Below are 16,523 nucleotides of genomic sequence, written 5' to 3' on the forward strand. Positions count from 1 at the left end.
CCAGTGGTCCATAGACATTAATATTTGGCCACGGTGACATCCGCTGCTAATCCAGGACGCGAGCACACACATCCCACATGGAGGCGCACTGGAGCACTGGAAATCTGCAAAAAGAAAAAAAATGATATTCTCATAATATTACGACTTTATTCTCATAATATTACGACTTTATTCTATTACGACTTTATTCTTGCAACATTATGACTTTATTCTCGTACTTTTACGACTTTATTCTCATTATATTATGACTTTATTCTCGTAATTTACATTTTTTAAATTTTTTTGTCTTAGTTTGGCCCTAATACTCCGTCGTAGAACAGTTAGCAGGAGCAGTTATAAAAACAATCCTGCTGCAAGGCACCACAGTCGCATTTCTATTACCGCATGATTTGCGCGAAACCCAAATATCGTAAAAGGAAAACCTTTATTTGAAAAAACTTGCAAAAACCCATTTGAGATGTGGAGAGTTACGGAGGTACGGAGACAGAACTAGGAGAGTTACACTCATAAAAAGAAAAACACTAACGCCTCGCAGCAGTACCTTTATCTCCAATTCAAAGTTTAACTTTTCTTTTGACAAAAGTGTAAAGAAACGCAACTAATATCATCTCTGTGTCTTATTGGAAAACTAAACTAAAGATGCTTTAAATTAAATTTAAAATGTAGAAACATTTGAACGTGAGCTCATTTCCTAAGGGCATGAAGGACAACGTCTCTGGTTATGAATGTTTTTAATTTTTCAAATTTTCTTTTAGGCGGTTTGTTACTTTTTGCTACATAAATATTTATACAATCATTTTCTTGTATTGGTTTTCTTTAATTGCCCCTTTCTTATTGACTTGAAATATAAAGTACTTGTGTTGATAAATTACATGTTTCAACGTTATTTTAAAATAAAATGCATTGTAAAATGTAGATACATTGATTTGAATGGAGAAACTTTAACCCTTGTTCTGTCTTTGGGTCAAGGAAGGAGGAATGGAAGAAGGGAGGAAAGAAGGAAGGAAGGAAGAATGAAAAGAAGGAAGGACGGGAGGAAAGAAGGAAGGAAGGGAAAAAAGAAGGAAAGAAGGAAGGGAGAAAAGAAAGAAAGAAGGGAAAAAAGAAGGAAGGAAGGGAAAAAAGAAGGAAGGAAGGGGGAAAAGAAGGAAGGAAGAAAAGAAGGAAGGAAAGAGGGGAAGAAAGAAGGAAAGAAGGAAGGGAAAAAAGAAGGAAGGAAGGGAGAAAAGAAGGAAGGAAACAAGGGAGGGAGGAAAGAAGGAAAGAAGGAAACAAAGGAGGGAGGAAAGAAGGAAGGAAGGGAAAAAAGAAGCAAGGAAGGAAGGGAGGATGGAAGGAAGGAAGGAAGGAAGGAAGGAAGGAAGGAAGGAAGGAAGGAAGGAAGGAAGGAAGGGAGTAAAGAAGGAAGGAAGGAAGGAAGGAAGGAAGGAAGGAAGGAAGGAAGGAAGGAAGGAAGGAAGGAAGGAAGGAAGGAAGGAAGGAAGGAAGGAAGGAAGGAAGGAAGGAAGAGAGAACAGAGGAGGAAAGAAGGAACAGGAGAATGAGGTCATTTTGACCCGAAGACAGTACCAGGGTTAAAAGTCCGTCCACCTGTCACTTCAGTTCAGAGTTTAACAGAAAAGGTGCAGATTTCCAGAGCTGCCAGAAACTGCTGTGTGGAAGGTCCCATGATGCAACAGGGCCTCATTTCATACACAAATCTGGCCCATTTCATGAGCGCTGCACTGTGTGCCACCAGAACAAACAGCAGCAAGGCTTCTCTCCTGACACCAGCCAGTCACTGACCAATCCCTGCTCAGAGCAGACTAACACTCCAGCTGAAGAGATGCTGAGGAGAAAGTACCTGGAGTCTGGTGCAAGAGAAAATGGGGTGAAATAAGAAGATGCATGAGATTTATTCAAAAATGCCTTTGCTGTCCAGATAAAAATGCAAAAACTGAAGATGCAATTCGTAACAAGACAGAACTCCAGTCTCCACGTCCAGGCCGCTGAACATTCAGTCATTTACAACAGACCAACTCACCAACCGGTAGAAGCAGCTGTTTTGAAATGGTGAGATACAAATGAAATGCTGAATATTTTACTGAGTCATAATGGCCCTGAGCCTTTCTTACACATGCTTACATAGCTTCTGTTTCAGGCTTCGTTAGTGATATTAAAAAAAAAAAAATAGCTAAAAAGTAGGGGAGAAAAGTAGAGAGGAGATTTGTTGGGATTGAGCTGTAGTGAAATAAGCACTGTGTTCATGGGTGTTGGGATTGATGATCTTTGCTGATTTATTACATTTAAAATAGTTGAAGAAAAAAAAGAAAAAATAATTACCTTAAAATCCTGTGGCCAAATTCAATTCAATTCTATTCAATTTTATTTCTAGAGCGTCTATTACAACAGAAGTTGTCTCTAGGCTCTTGGTTTGGAAGAATAGGTTCACAGGGAAGAAGATGAAACTATCAAGAGGTCGTTTGCGCGAACCTGTCGTTACAGAAAATGTGCCTTTGGCACGTGGTACGTAACATCTGTTTCAGTGTGAAGACACGAGCTGTTTGTGAGGGATTTCTGCTGAACTCAATTCATGTATAAGAAGCAGATAGTTGAGAGCACAAAAGCAGCAAAAGGAGGAGGAAGAAAGATGTTCTGATTTCACATTCTGGCCCATTAACAACATCAGCTATTTTATTCATACAGCAATGAAACCAAAATGAAGCTTTTTGCACGTTGGCTCTTTAATTACCTTTTTAATCACTCAGTCTGTCTTTGCCACATAATTTTTGTACAAGCAATTAGAGCTTGGAATAGATCGTATACCAAGCATATTATTTCTTGAGGAAAGAGTTTATTATCGCAGATGGTTCAAAAGATCCTAAAACTGGATACACAGTATAGTTTATAAACTGAGGAGAGTGTGCAGCCACTGCTGGTATCAGGTGTACACCAAGACATTTAGAGTAAGGGGGATAATGGGAGAGTCTCTATAATGTATAGTATTGTATGAATATTATCTACAGTATAATATCAATACTATTAGTATTAACACATAGCACTTGATAAATAGATGAAGTACACGTTCCGGTATTTGTACAGTGCACATGTGTAGATTAGGTCCAGCTGTTATTGTGGCTCTGACAGAGGAAGATGACTCTTATGTCAAGTGGAAAGGATTTCCTGCACGTTTCCTTGAAGCAGCGGCTTGAATGATTGTTGCTTAAGCTGCTCTTGAGCTTGTTGAGTGTTTTGGGGGGGGTGAAGTTATTGTCTCCTCCTCCACTTCCTCCAGGGTGACGAGATTCCAGCCAACAATTATCAGTTAGTTCAGTCTGCTGACACTGCAGCAAAGAAGACGGTGCTCACCACAACAGAACATCTGTAGCATCTGGTTGCAGTCAGTACTGGAGTTGTAAAAATAAATCAGGGGGGATGGTGGATTTTATCATATGGGGACAGATCATTTGTGCTGAATACACATACACTAAAGTATACATTTTGAGTATATATTGTTTAGTATGGCATTTTGGACGCACTGTATGTAAATAAAATACACATTTCTCGCTAGAAACTTTATTAAAATGCATTTTAATGCCAAAACTATGTTAAAATATTGCATTTTCCAAGAAGAATAAAATGTATGTCAACTTCTGACACCATGTTACGTTACTATAAGCTTAACTATCTTAAAATAACGAGATAGAGTAAATAAAATACATATTTCTCGCTAGAAACATTACAAATATGCATTTTAATGCCGAAACTATCTTTTTTTTTTTTTTTCCCTTGTCTGCAAACATATTAATGATTGATACCATGATGGTAGAAACCAAAAGTATATATATGTGCATTATTACTATATTTAATATATATACATATACACACCCCGCTGCTGCTTCCACATGACTGTTGTGTGCTGCTGACGCCCCCCCCCCCCCACCTCTGGTCATCCCGCTGCTGCTTCCACCTGCCTGCTGTGTGCTGTCGACGTCCCTGACTCCCCCAGTCTGGCCTTCAGCAGGAGGGTCCCCCCTTATGAGCCTGGTCCTGGTCCAGGTTTCTTCCTCCTAAAGGAGTTGTCCTTGCCACTGTTTGGCTTAAGGCTTTTCTCCCACTAGGGGAGTTTTTACCTGCCATTGTTTATATAATAATTGCTCGGGGGTTTATGTTTATGTTTATGTTTATGTTCATGTTCTGGATCTCTGGAAAGCGTCTAGAGACAACATCTGTTGTATTAGACGCTATATAAATAAAATTGAATTGAGGGTGGGGGGGGGGGGGGTGACGACATCCACTGCCAATCCAGGAAGCAGGAACACACGGAAACACACGTCAAGCACTGGAGATCTGCAACAAAAAACCACAAACAAAGCACGAAACCGGCACGGAGCCATCCAAAACAATAACAGCAATCGACCTAAATCTTAAGATCTGATTGCAGTCTGAGCTAAGCTACCGCTACCGCTACCTAAACCCAAAAACTAGAGAGCCAGCATGCAGGTGAACAAGCCAGTGTGTATGTCTATGTGTGTGTGTGTGTATGTATATGATCATGCGTGTGTGTGTGTGTGTGTGTATATGCGTGTGACTAAGTGACTGTGTGTGTGTGTGTGTGTGTGTGTGTGTGTGTGTGTGTGTGTGTGTGTGTGTGTGTGTGTGTGTGTGTGTGTGTGTGTGTGTGTGTGTGTGTGTGTGTGTGATAAACCAAACAAAGTTCCACCTGAAGTGTATCTATAGTGGGGGAGGGGGCGGAGCCGAAACTATCTTTAAAATATTGCATTTTCCAAGAAAAATAAAATGTATTCAATTCAATTCAAAACACTTTATTTGTCCCCGAGGGGCAATTTAAAAGGCATAAGGAGCAGCATTAAAAGACAACATACATACATAGGGTGTATGTTAACTTCTGACATGTTACGTTACTATATACTTAACTATCTTAAATATTAAAGGAGCATGAGGCAGGATTGAGGCAGGATTTATGAAAAAAATTTGTATACGTTTTAAGTTTTCTAGTAATAATGTCAGATGAAGCGTTCCAAACCAAAAAGAATGATTCCTCTAGTGTATCTCTCCGTTGCCTTGAACAGGCTGTGTGCTGCAAAATGTGCTGCAATTCTGGGCCCAAATTTCCCGCGCTGTCCTGCGGATGTGACGTCAATTTTTAGTCATTTTATTGTCTGAAAAATGATTCAAATGTTATTCTATTGTCTGAAAAATGGTTCAAATATGTTTGAAAATTTTTAAATATGTTTTGTTGATGAGAAAATATGTTTCTCTATTTTTCTTATTTTTGTGAGGGGGATATATATTGTTTTTCGGTTTTCTGGTAGCTCAAATGCCTCGGCTGTGATTATTCTGCCCCTCCTGGACACCATTCATTCATCCAGCCCCAACAACATTCTGTTTGTAAGTGTTGTTTTTAAGAGCTTTCAGTATTATAATTACTGGCCGGGGGTGATGGACGATTAAAGTTATAGCATAGGCAAGAGGCGTGGACAAGACTGCAATGATGTATTTTTGTATTTCATAGCATGCTCTAATCCCATAAACAAAACCATAAGATAGCAAAGATATTGTATTTTTTTAAGTAAACGCCTGCTGGGCTACGTCATGTGATCATGTGAACTCTTATGAATGTTTATGAACATTTTGTGAATATGTGAATTCGACTTTAAAGCCGGCTCAACCCCCAAAGACCAACGTGCCTTGGGGACGGCGCCTGAAGGGCGCGCGTCTAATCACTGGCCAGGTGCTGACGACGTCACGCAGCCCGCGGAGCGCAAAATCTCCGTTTCTCCCCCAGCTCATCCTCTCTTTCCCAGCCCAGCGACCAGGACAGACCTCTGTCGATCACTGGATCACGTCTCCCCATTTTTCCTGAGAGCTGAGGCGGGGAGGGAGCCGTTCGGGACCTGGATTAACGGGCCGGGTGTAAGATCCGATACCAGAGCGCTGTGCTCTCAACTCTCTCTGCCTTTAAAGGAGCTTGAGGCTCCTTTTAAGAAATGAGACTCTCTAGCGCCACCTTTCACCACGACGGCCGTCGGGGGTACTGCAGCCAACAGTGAAGCCGGCACGGGAGAACGGGGAGAACGTGCATGCAGCGTCATGTGACGTCACATCCACAGGACAGCACGGGAAATTCTGGTCACAATTGCAGCACATTTTGCAGCACACAGCCTGTTCAAGGCAAAGGAGAGATACACTAGAGGGCTCATTCTTTTTGGTTTGGAACGCTTCATCTGACATTATTACTAGAAAACTTAAAACGTTTATGAATTTTTTTTCATAAATCTTGCCTCAATCCTGCCTCATGCTCCTCTAAATCCTCTCTTTTTCTCTGAGCACTCTCCTACACCAGGAACTGTGCCGTCCAGGACGACCGCCAGCGTGGACCAGAATCCGGTGTGGAAGCTCCAGCTTTGGACCCGTGAAGCCCCCCCGCAGCCCGGCGACACAGACGGACGAGCCGTAGTTCCGACGGACGGAACCGGCCCCATGCGCAGCGAGGCAGCGTGTAGAAGCTCCGTGGTCCGGCACCAGGGAGCCGGCGTGAGGCGCCGCTGCAGCAACTGTCCCCTCTCTTTCCAGAGTTGGAAGCAGAGAGAGAAACGAGGCCACCTCGGACTAAAAAGCCCGGCAGAAAACGTGGATCAGCACCTGAAAAGGCTCGAAGCTAAGGGTGTAACGATACACTAATCTCACCATACGGTACGATACACGATATTGAGGTCACGATAACGATACGATACGATAGCAGTATTTTTTAACAACCTCTGAATGAGGAACATATGACTAGAAAAAATTGTCTTTTATTTGAAAGACACAAAATACAAAACAATACTGTGCGTTTGCCCTATTGTTACAGTTTGTAATGCTTTATAACTGTTTAAGTTTTAAAGAGAAAGCCAGGCCAACCATTTTCCACAAACTGAACTAGAAGTAAATGTCAGGTTTTTATTATGATCTTCAGTTTCATACAAGTACAAATATTTAGACACAAACTGAATAGTTTCTCTCATGTATGATTTGACTTTTTTCTTTTCCAGAAATGTAACAACTAAAATTAAATAAATAAATAAAAGTAAATAATAGATACAATTTTATATCATAAAAAGATTGATTCATGCTCACCTTATAAGTGTAAGAGGAGATTTATTTTTGTTAAGAAGGTTATTTTGGTAATTCAGGGTTGATTATTGTATAAATATATTCTTTATATTCTGATGTAAATCAGGGACTATAATGACACTAGTCAGTTTATCTGTAGTGATTAGTCTGTTTTAGATTGGGCGGAGTGATACGCCACAGTACGGCACTAGGTGCTGTGTTGATGTTCTAAAATCCTACACTGTTGAGGGACATTAAAGTACACTGGAACTCAGCAGAAGTTGTCCCCGTGTTTATCCTACTCACCACCCCAAAAAGGTTTAATTTAATAAGGTAAGGCTTAACTCTACACCAGCCTTACATCAGTAAAAGTTCAGAGCTCAAAACCCCCAAGAGTCCCGTGATCGGGACCAAAACGGTACTAGTTTCTTCTGAACGTAGGAAGATTTTGGTCCGCGGGTCGAGGCGCGGCCGTTACTAGTCAACACAATAGATTAATATTAATAATCCAACATCGCGATACAGTTTGTCACCTCCACGACACGTATCGTGATGTTTTTGTATCGCGAAATTTCGTGGCACGATATATTGTTACAGCCCTACTCGCAGCCCCTCCAGACCCGGAGCCAAGGGAGACGTGAGGCTATGTTTTGGGCGATCATTTTAATCTAGAGCGGTTCAGAGCTAAATTTGTATGTTATATATATATGTATATTACTGTGTAACGCCGGCAACTACCGGCATTATGGTTGTTTATTTTGTGGCGCCATCTTCGCCAGTTATCCGTGGTTTTAAATACCGCGCCCCGTCATCTTGTCTCATTGCACGTGGTGACGAGGGCACCGCCATCTTTAAATGTCTTGTCGGCCACGTGCAGCCACGTTGTTTTGAGACACAGATGATCGGGAGTTTTGTATCACATGTTTATTGTTTTCGATTTCTTTTCCTCCATGCAGTTAACATTTTATTCTTGTTGTTTTCTTGATGGTTAGTGTTTTATGTTTTAACGTAGTGCGCCGTCAGAATTTATTTGGGTGTCGCTTTTACCATCTGCTTGGTACCTGGATGTAAATAAATTCTGATTGATTTTGATGAGAGAAGTCGTTTGTGTTGTTTGCATGTATTTCGTCACAATGGCTGATTTGACAGAGCTAGAGCCGAACTGGTTATTGCCTTCAACGGTTATTCTGTAGTGATAATAGTAAAATGTACTACTCTGCAGAATAATATCTATTTTTGAGACTGATTTGCTGCTACAGTTATCATTTTTCCTGGAAATCCAGGTGGTGCCCCGAGGATTAAATTATTTTGATAATTCAATTTGATAAGTAGTCTACTTTATTAATTATTAATAATTGTTGAATAAAATTATTAATAACTCTTGATAACTGGAACAGCGCAACTACTTGTTGCACAACACGCCTAATGAATTATATCATTCCCCAATTGACAAAATACATTCCTCACTTTCTGCAATGCAAATGGGCTGATGGTTTTAAACATATTTGAGTTTAAGCTATTGTCTTTTCAGTGTAATAATTGGTAAGGACATTATCCCCACGACAGAGCGGAGCACCAACAAAATAAAAGAAGCCATTTGTGCCAGAGCTCACTGAGCAACTGCAACGTCCACTTTCCCTCTAGTAGGAACTGAAATGGGTGTGTGGCTTGGGAGACGTTTTCCCAATGAGGTGAAATAAATCTGTCTTATCCAGCAGCCCTTCATGCCAGCTAAGTCCAAATCCTTGCTGTAATTCCTTGGTTAAAGAGACTGATTGTGACACCAGCACGCTGCTGCCTGACCGTGAGGACAGACAGACAATCACACTGCCAGCAGGCTCCGAGTGCTTACACATCTACATATTTATAAAGTAAGCAGCAAACTATTCACATGATCTCAGTCCTCTGGTGGAAACAGCTTTTCTGAACTACACTAATCTCTGTGTGTCATTTTGTGCCTAGCATGATGTGGTTAATAAGAGACAAGGAAGTTTGCCTGATTTAAAGGGGACCTATTATGAAAAACAGGTTTTCTCTTGCTTTAACATATATAAAGTGGTCTCCCCTCAGCCTGCCAACTCAGAGAAGGAGGAAAGCAACCAGATTGCAGGGTCTGTTCACCCCGCCTGGAGGATCCATCCAGTGTCATGTGACTTTTACGAGCCGTTCAGATTTGCGCATTTTCGTTACGTAAGCAAAATGCAAACCACGCCTCGGTCTCCTCCGCTGCTGAAACCACGCCCACAACTAACTCCACCGGCCGGAGCGTCCGCCATTGTTCTGAAGTGGGGTATAGTGTGGCTGTTTCCACAGCGAGGGACAGTAAAAATTAGGTTTTTCATCGACATTACCCTCATAAAAGGATCAGTACCAACAGTTCGGACCCGGCAACTGCACACGAGTCAGCGGTAAGTGACGTTAATTTTTTATGTTATTTATATTTGTTTACAAGTATGATCTTTGCATGGGCTACGTATTTAGCTTGGCTCTGGAGCACCAGGGCCACTCGGTGGCTCCAGTGTTCCCTAACGGAGCCACTTACTCGTTAGGTAACAGCGGAGCTCTATTAGTAATACATTTATTTCTGTTTATGGTTTCAGATCTTCCAAGCACCTGAAGCTTGAACGACACCTTCAGAAGACGCACGGTCCTTCCTTGAGCCAGCAATAGTGCATACATGTTATTTATATACAACTTATGTTCTTTTATTTTTTTTAACAATAAAGTTGCCATTTGTGAACATTCAGTGTTGTGATTTCTTTACAGTTAACATGATTCATTTGTCTTGTAACATAAGAAATGAAATGATGAGGAATCGGAGTAAATAACTGTGGTGTACCTGTTTAGAATTCAATTAAATCTTCCTGTGTGAATTAGTGTGAAGACGAGGTGACCCGTTCCTTCTTCAGGTAACTAAAGGCTGATTTATGGTTCCGTCGGTACGCGTCGATTTAACGCAGAACCGTAATTCAGGCTTTATGGAATTGATTTGGTCACTGAAGTTTGATCGCATCGCATGGGACACGCTTTAATAGTGTACGGAGCCGCTGCTCTTCTGCCCAGAGAGGCTTTGTTCCCTCCCCTGCTACACGTCATTCAGGCAGCCAATCAGCACAGAGCCTCATTATCATAGCCCCGCCCCCTCAGAATCCCTCATAGATAATGAGGTTAGAACCGGCAAAACTAGAGACATGGCCCACAGGCTGAATTTCTGATTTATGTAGAAAAAACAAGCTTTAGATTGTTTTTAAGACATTCAAGGCCTGTTTAAAATATACATTAAATGCCGTAATAGGTCTCCTTTAACTCAACATGAAGAGATGGAAGAAAATGCGACTGAGAGAAAGAATTATAAAATGGGGATGCCTGAAATGTTTCCAATTAAAAATGTATTGTTTGGATGGATAGGAACTGGTCCTTTCACTTCATGGCAACTGGAACTAATTAAAATGAAAAGTCTTTTGACATACTCATCCAAGATATATGAAATGCAAAACAATGAGTTTGATTAGTTTCAGTTTACAAACTTCTGATTCAAGATTGTTCATTGACATTTAAAATAAGAGTCGGATTGTGACTTGGTCATTACGAAACATTGTCTTTTCCTCTTCTTTCCTCAGTATTTTGTGAGAAACGTGCACTATGTTCACTTAAGCAAAAACAGTCCTGCTATAATTGCTGTTCTCCATCAGTGTGTGATGAACACCAAATGGCTTCTTAAGGATCCTCTCTGCAACATTTCCAGTCACCTGTGAAAACTCAGCTGATTGGTCAGTGAGTACATTTACATGCACTAATAGAAAGTCCAATTGTTGCCGTACTCCAACCCATATGGAGTTTTTAAAAAGCCATGTATACACCTTAGCCGGGCTGTAGTGGAACCAACCTGAAGCTCATGAGATCGAGCTTTTAGTGCCAGATAATGCATCCTAATCTGAGTTCTGTACGGTGGCCGAGACCCGCTATTGCTGAAAATAAAAGTAACGCTACAAACAGAAACAAACGCTGCTGCAAATAAAATAAACGCTTAGCAAATAAAATAAACGCTGCAAACAAAAAGAAACGCCGCTGCAAACAAAAAGAAACGCCGCTGCAAATAAAAGAAACGCTGCAAATATAAAGAAACCCCGCTGCAAATAAAATAAACCCCGCTGCAAATAAAATAGAAAAAATGACGCAAATAAAAAAGCCACAACGGAAGTGAATTACCGGGGACTATTTTTGCCGATGCACCGGTAACACATTAAAAATTACACTTAGCGACGTTGAACAATAACCTTTTCACTTATTTTTTCGTTCGTTGCATCTGCGTTTATTTTATTTGCAGCGGGGTTTCTTTATATTTGCAGCGTTTCTTTTATTTGCAGCGGCGTTTGTTTTTATTTGCAGCAGCATTTATTTTATTTGCAGCGGGGTTTCTTTATATTTGCAGCGGCGTTTGTTTTTATTTGCAGCGTTTATTTTATTTGCAGCGGCATTTGTTTTTATTTGCAGTGTTTATTTTATTTGCAAAGCGTTTATTTTATTTGCAGCAGCGTTTGTTTCTGTTTGTAGCGTTACTTTTATTTTCAGCAATAGCGGGTCTCGGCCACCGTACAGAACTCAGATTAGGATGTTAGGATTAGGCGTTTCTTTTATTTGCAAAGCGTTTATTCTATTTGCAGCGGCGTTTCTTTTTATTTTCAGTGTTTCTTTTATTTGCAGCGGCGTTTGTTTTTATTTGCAGCATTTATTTTATTTGCAGCGGCGTTTGTTTTTATTTGCAGTGTTTATTTTATTTGCAAAACGTTTATTTTATTTGCAGCGTTTCTTTTATTTGCAAAGCGTTTATTTTATTTGCAGCAGCGTTTCTTTTGATTTGCAGCGTATCTTTAATTTGCAGCGGCGTTTGTTTCTGTTTGCCGCGTTACTTTTATTTTCAGCAATGGCGGGTCTCGGCCCCCCTAGTTCTGGAATGTAAACCAACCCGTACTGAACCGAGCTACTGACCGCCCCGGGACCTTCCGGAACGAGCCGCGGGAATAACAACAGTCACAGCATCACAACAATGCAGTAACAGAAGAAGAAGAGGGAGACTTTGTGTGCCTCTTACCTGCAACATGTTCAGGCTTAGTATGTACGAAACCTACAGAGCTCCTGCATCATTAGCATCCATTTTTACATATGTTGTTGTCTTCCTTTGCGCTTGTTTACTAAATGTAATGGAATAATGCCAACGTGAAAGTGTGTGTGGCACCTACCGTTGCAGAGTCGAACGCACCTCACATAAAAATAACCGATTGTCTTCTCGCGCATGTATACTTGGATTTCTCTGAAGCTCCAGTTTAATTCTTAGCTAGATTGTTGCCAATAGCTTGATCTAGATGTGCATGTAACCACACAGAGTGATGGTGGAGTGAAGCTGAGCTGCTCTTTTCTTTTCTTTTTTAAAATATTTTTATTAGGGGGTAAGGCACAGTAGAACAGGGATCAATTATACATTTATAGTGAGTATCATATTATTTCTGTATGTCAATCTACAATTTATAGGATATTTGACACTATAAAAATACTGTGCACTTGCAGTGCGAAGGCCCTATTGTATCTGTAGGTATGTGTGTTCTTCCTCTTTTTTTCCTCGTTTTTCTTCCGACGAAATAAGGGCCTTTTTTCCCCCTAAACGTGCCCCAAAAGTCACCACAGTTGGCACGCAAGCCAGACCTGGCAAAAAATTTGATATTTAATGGTTTGCATTAATGGGCGTTGCAAAATGGCTCAACAGCGCCCCCTAGAAAACTTTGTGCCTCAAGCCCCACAATACGGTTTGACGTACATGCACGAAAATCGGTACACACCTGTATCATGTCGCATCTTAAAGAAAAGTCTCTTGGCGCCATGGCCCAAACCCAACAGGAAGTCGGACATTTTGAATTGATTGTGTAATTTTGGCGCAATTTATGCCATTCCTTCGGCAGTTAAAACGGCTTGAACCGTAACGTGCACCCAGGTGGGTTATACATAAAAATGTGCGTCTCCGTCCTGCAACAACGCGCATTACTTTTCTCTTTCAAAAGCGTTACCATGGCGACGCTAGACGCCAAAAAGCGCGCCCCCCCTTCATCTGATTTGCCATACAGAAAAAAACTTTGTGCCTCAAGCCCCACAATACGGTTTGACGTACATCCACGAAAATTGGTACACACCTGTATCATGTCACAACTTAAAGAAAAGTCTCTTGGCGCCATGGCCGAAACCGAACAGGAAGTCGGCCATTTTGAACAATTTGAATTAATCGTGTAATTTTGGCGCAATTTATGCCATTCCTTCGGCAGTTAATACGGCCCGAACCGTAACGTGCACCCAGGTGTGTTATACATCAAAATGTGCGTCTCCATCCTGCAACTACGTGCATTACTTTTCTCTTTCAAAAGCGTTACCGTGGCGACGCTAGATGCCAAAAAGCGGCCCCCTCCTTCATCTGATTGGTCCATATTTGATAGTTCCCCAAAAGTCACCAAATTTTGCACGCAAGCCAGGCCTGGTGATAAATGTGATATTTCATGGTTTGCATTAATGGGCGTGGCCTAAGGGCTCAACAGCGCCCCCTAGAATACTTTGTGCCTCAAGCCCCACAATACGGTTTGACGTACATGCACGAAAATCGGTACACACCTGTATCATGGCCCAACTTAAAGAAAAGTCTCTTGGCGCCATGGCCGAAACCGAACAGGAAGTCGGCCATTTTGAATTAATTGTGTAATTTTGCCGCAATTTATGCCATTTCTTCGGCCGTGTCTTCGCCTGAACCATAACTTGCACCCAGGTGTGTTATACATCAAAATGTGCGTCTCCATCCTGCGACGACGTGCATTACTTTTCTCTTTCAAAAGCGTTACTGTGGCGACGATAGACGCCAAAAAGGGAGTCCCCCCTTCATCTGATTAGTCCATATCTGATAGTTCCTACTTTCTGCCATAACTTTTGAATGGTTTGATACAGAGAGTCGTGGCTGGTGTCATCTGCTAAATGTCCAGGCCTTAAGAATCTACATACAAGTCATACAAGCTTCCACTGCAGCCTGAACGTGCACAAGGGTGCCACTTATTATAAAATATGTTAGAGCTACCTTTCACTGAATATCTGATCTTTTCCAGCTTCAGAAAAAACATGGTATGGTTTGAGCTGCTCTTTTCTTGTTTGATCATGCACCAAACAAGACACTACAGTTCAATTCAATTTTATTTATATAGCGTCTAATACAACAGATGTTGTCTCTAGACGCTTTCCAGAGACCCAGAACATGAACATAACAGTCATGTTGTGGACGTGCTGTGTCATGAAGTTCAGGAACAAAAGCCTCAACAAGAAATAGTAGTCTATTTATGGAGCCAGGAGAAGTGTTAACAGACTCAAAGAAAGGGATGCCAGACCTAAAAAGCGTGATGTGTATATTTTTAATGTTTAGTTGTCCCTCTTTTATTTATGTATTTAATTTAAATACTGAATCATGCAAAGAAATTTCCATTTGCCCTTCACACTTTAATCAGGACTTTCTTCACCCCAAACTAATCACTCACCCAGTGCAGATTTGTTCGTGGTCCCATAAACACAGAGACATCCCCAGCAGCACAGAGAGCAGAATCTCACATGGGTTTTGACCTCCAACTCTTTTGCTGCAGCAGTGCACACAACTACACCAGTGTAGCAATGAAAATGTTTAATAACTTGAATCACTCATGCACATTTGTTATTAACTGCGCCGTTAATTTGCATCTTAGAATTCACAGGAAATTCACACGGAAACATCATTAATATAAAATCCATTCCTTGTTTTGTGGAGCGCAGAGAAGCCTCAAGTTAAAGACAATGTGAGCGGATGAAGTTAACTTGAACTTCAAAATAAAAGTATGAGATTTCTTTGCTCCAATAGATAAATAAATAAATGCAGGAATGAATAATTGAAAATTAATTGATAATTGATAATTGAAATGTGATATTTAATGGTTTGCATTAATGGGTGTGGCCTAATGGCTCAACAGCGCCCCCTAGAAAACGTTGTGCCTCAAGTCCCACAATACGGTTTGACGTACATGAACGAAAATCGGTACACACTTATATCATCTCGCAACTTAAAGAAAAGTCTCTTGGCGCCATGGCCGAAACCCAACAGGAAGTCTCCATTTTGAATTAATCGTGTAATTTTGGCGAAATTTATGCCATTTCTTCAGCCGCTTCAGAGCCCGAACCGTAACGTGCACCCAGGTGTGTTATACATCAAAATGTGCGTCTCCATCCTGCGACAACACGCATTACTTTTCTCTTTCAAAAGCGTTACCGTGGCGACGCTAGATGCCAAAAAGCACGCCCCCCCCTTCATCTGATTACGACTTTTTTCTCATAATATTACGACTTTATTCTCATAAATTACGACTTTATTCTCGTAATATTACGACTTTATTCTCGTAATGTTAGTAATATTATGAGAATAAAGTCGTAACATTACGAGAATAAAGTCGAAATATTACGAGAATAAAGTCGTAATATTACGAGAACAAAGTCGTAATTTATGAGAATAAAGTCGTAATATTATGAAAATAAAGTCGTAATATTATGAAAATAAAGTCGTAACATTACGAGAATAAAATCGTAACATTACGAGAATAAAGTCGTAATTCGTGAGGATAAAATCGTAATATTATGAGAATAAAGTCGTAACATTACGATAATAAAGTTGTAACATTACGAAAATAAAGCCGTAATATTACGAGAATAAAGTCGTAATTTATGAGAATAAAGTCGTAATTTATGAGAATAAAGTCGTAATATTACGAAAATAAAGTCGTAATTTACGAGAATAAAGTCGTAATATTACGAGAATAAAGTTGTAACATTACGAGAAAAAAGTCGTAACATTACGAGAATAAAGTCGTAATATTATGAGAATAAAGTCGTAATTTATGAGAATAAAGTCGTAATTTATGAGAATAAAGTTGTGATATTATGAGAATAAAGTCTTAACATTACGAGAATAAATCGAGAAAAAAGTCGTAACATTACGAGAATAAAGTCGAATATTACAAGAATAAAGTCGTAATATTATGACTTTATTTTCGTAATTTCCTTTTTTTTTGTCTTATTAGTTTGGCCCTAATACTCCGTCGTAGTTTTATTGTGAAAGTCCCCGGCGGATGTGGTGTTTGATTGCTGCCACCGTGACCGCCCGGCGGTGCAGCCTGAAAGGGAGGGAGAGTCGGACGGCAGCGGGCAAAGGGAGATACCGCCGGCGTTACCGAGGGTCACAGGGATGTACAGTAAACACAGGCAGAAAACTGCCCGAATATCACCGGATAAATGTAGACGCCTGCTCGTTTTTCTGTCTTTTATGCTGCTGGGCGGCGCGCTGGACAGAGCCCGCGGAGAACCGGGAGAACAAGGTAAGGAAAACTTCT

The 16,523-nt window shown here is 40.7% G+C and overlaps 1 protein-coding gene across 1 annotated transcript in view; it reads left to right on the top strand.

Moving 5' to 3' along the window:
* Positions 1-457: 457 nt before the first annotated feature.
* The window catches only part of LOC133420880 (uncharacterized), a 130,353-nt gene continuing 114,287 nt past the window's right edge, over positions 458-16,523 (top strand). Inside the window, exons 1-4 of the mRNA XM_061710761.1 lie at positions 458-475; positions 1,739-1,853; positions 6,347-6,537; positions 16,307-16,508. Of these exons, the coding sequence (XP_061566745.1) occupies positions 458-475; positions 1,739-1,853; positions 6,347-6,537; positions 16,307-16,508 (526 nt within the window). The remainder of the gene's footprint in view (positions 476-1,738; positions 1,854-6,346; positions 6,538-16,306; positions 16,509-16,523) is intronic.

The sequence above is a fragment of the Cololabis saira genome, chromosome 20, assembly GCF_033807715.1.
Source record: "Cololabis saira isolate AMF1-May2022 chromosome 20, fColSai1.1, whole genome shotgun sequence".
NCBI classification, from domain to species: Eukaryota; Metazoa; Chordata; class Actinopteri; order Beloniformes; family Belonidae; genus Cololabis; species Cololabis saira.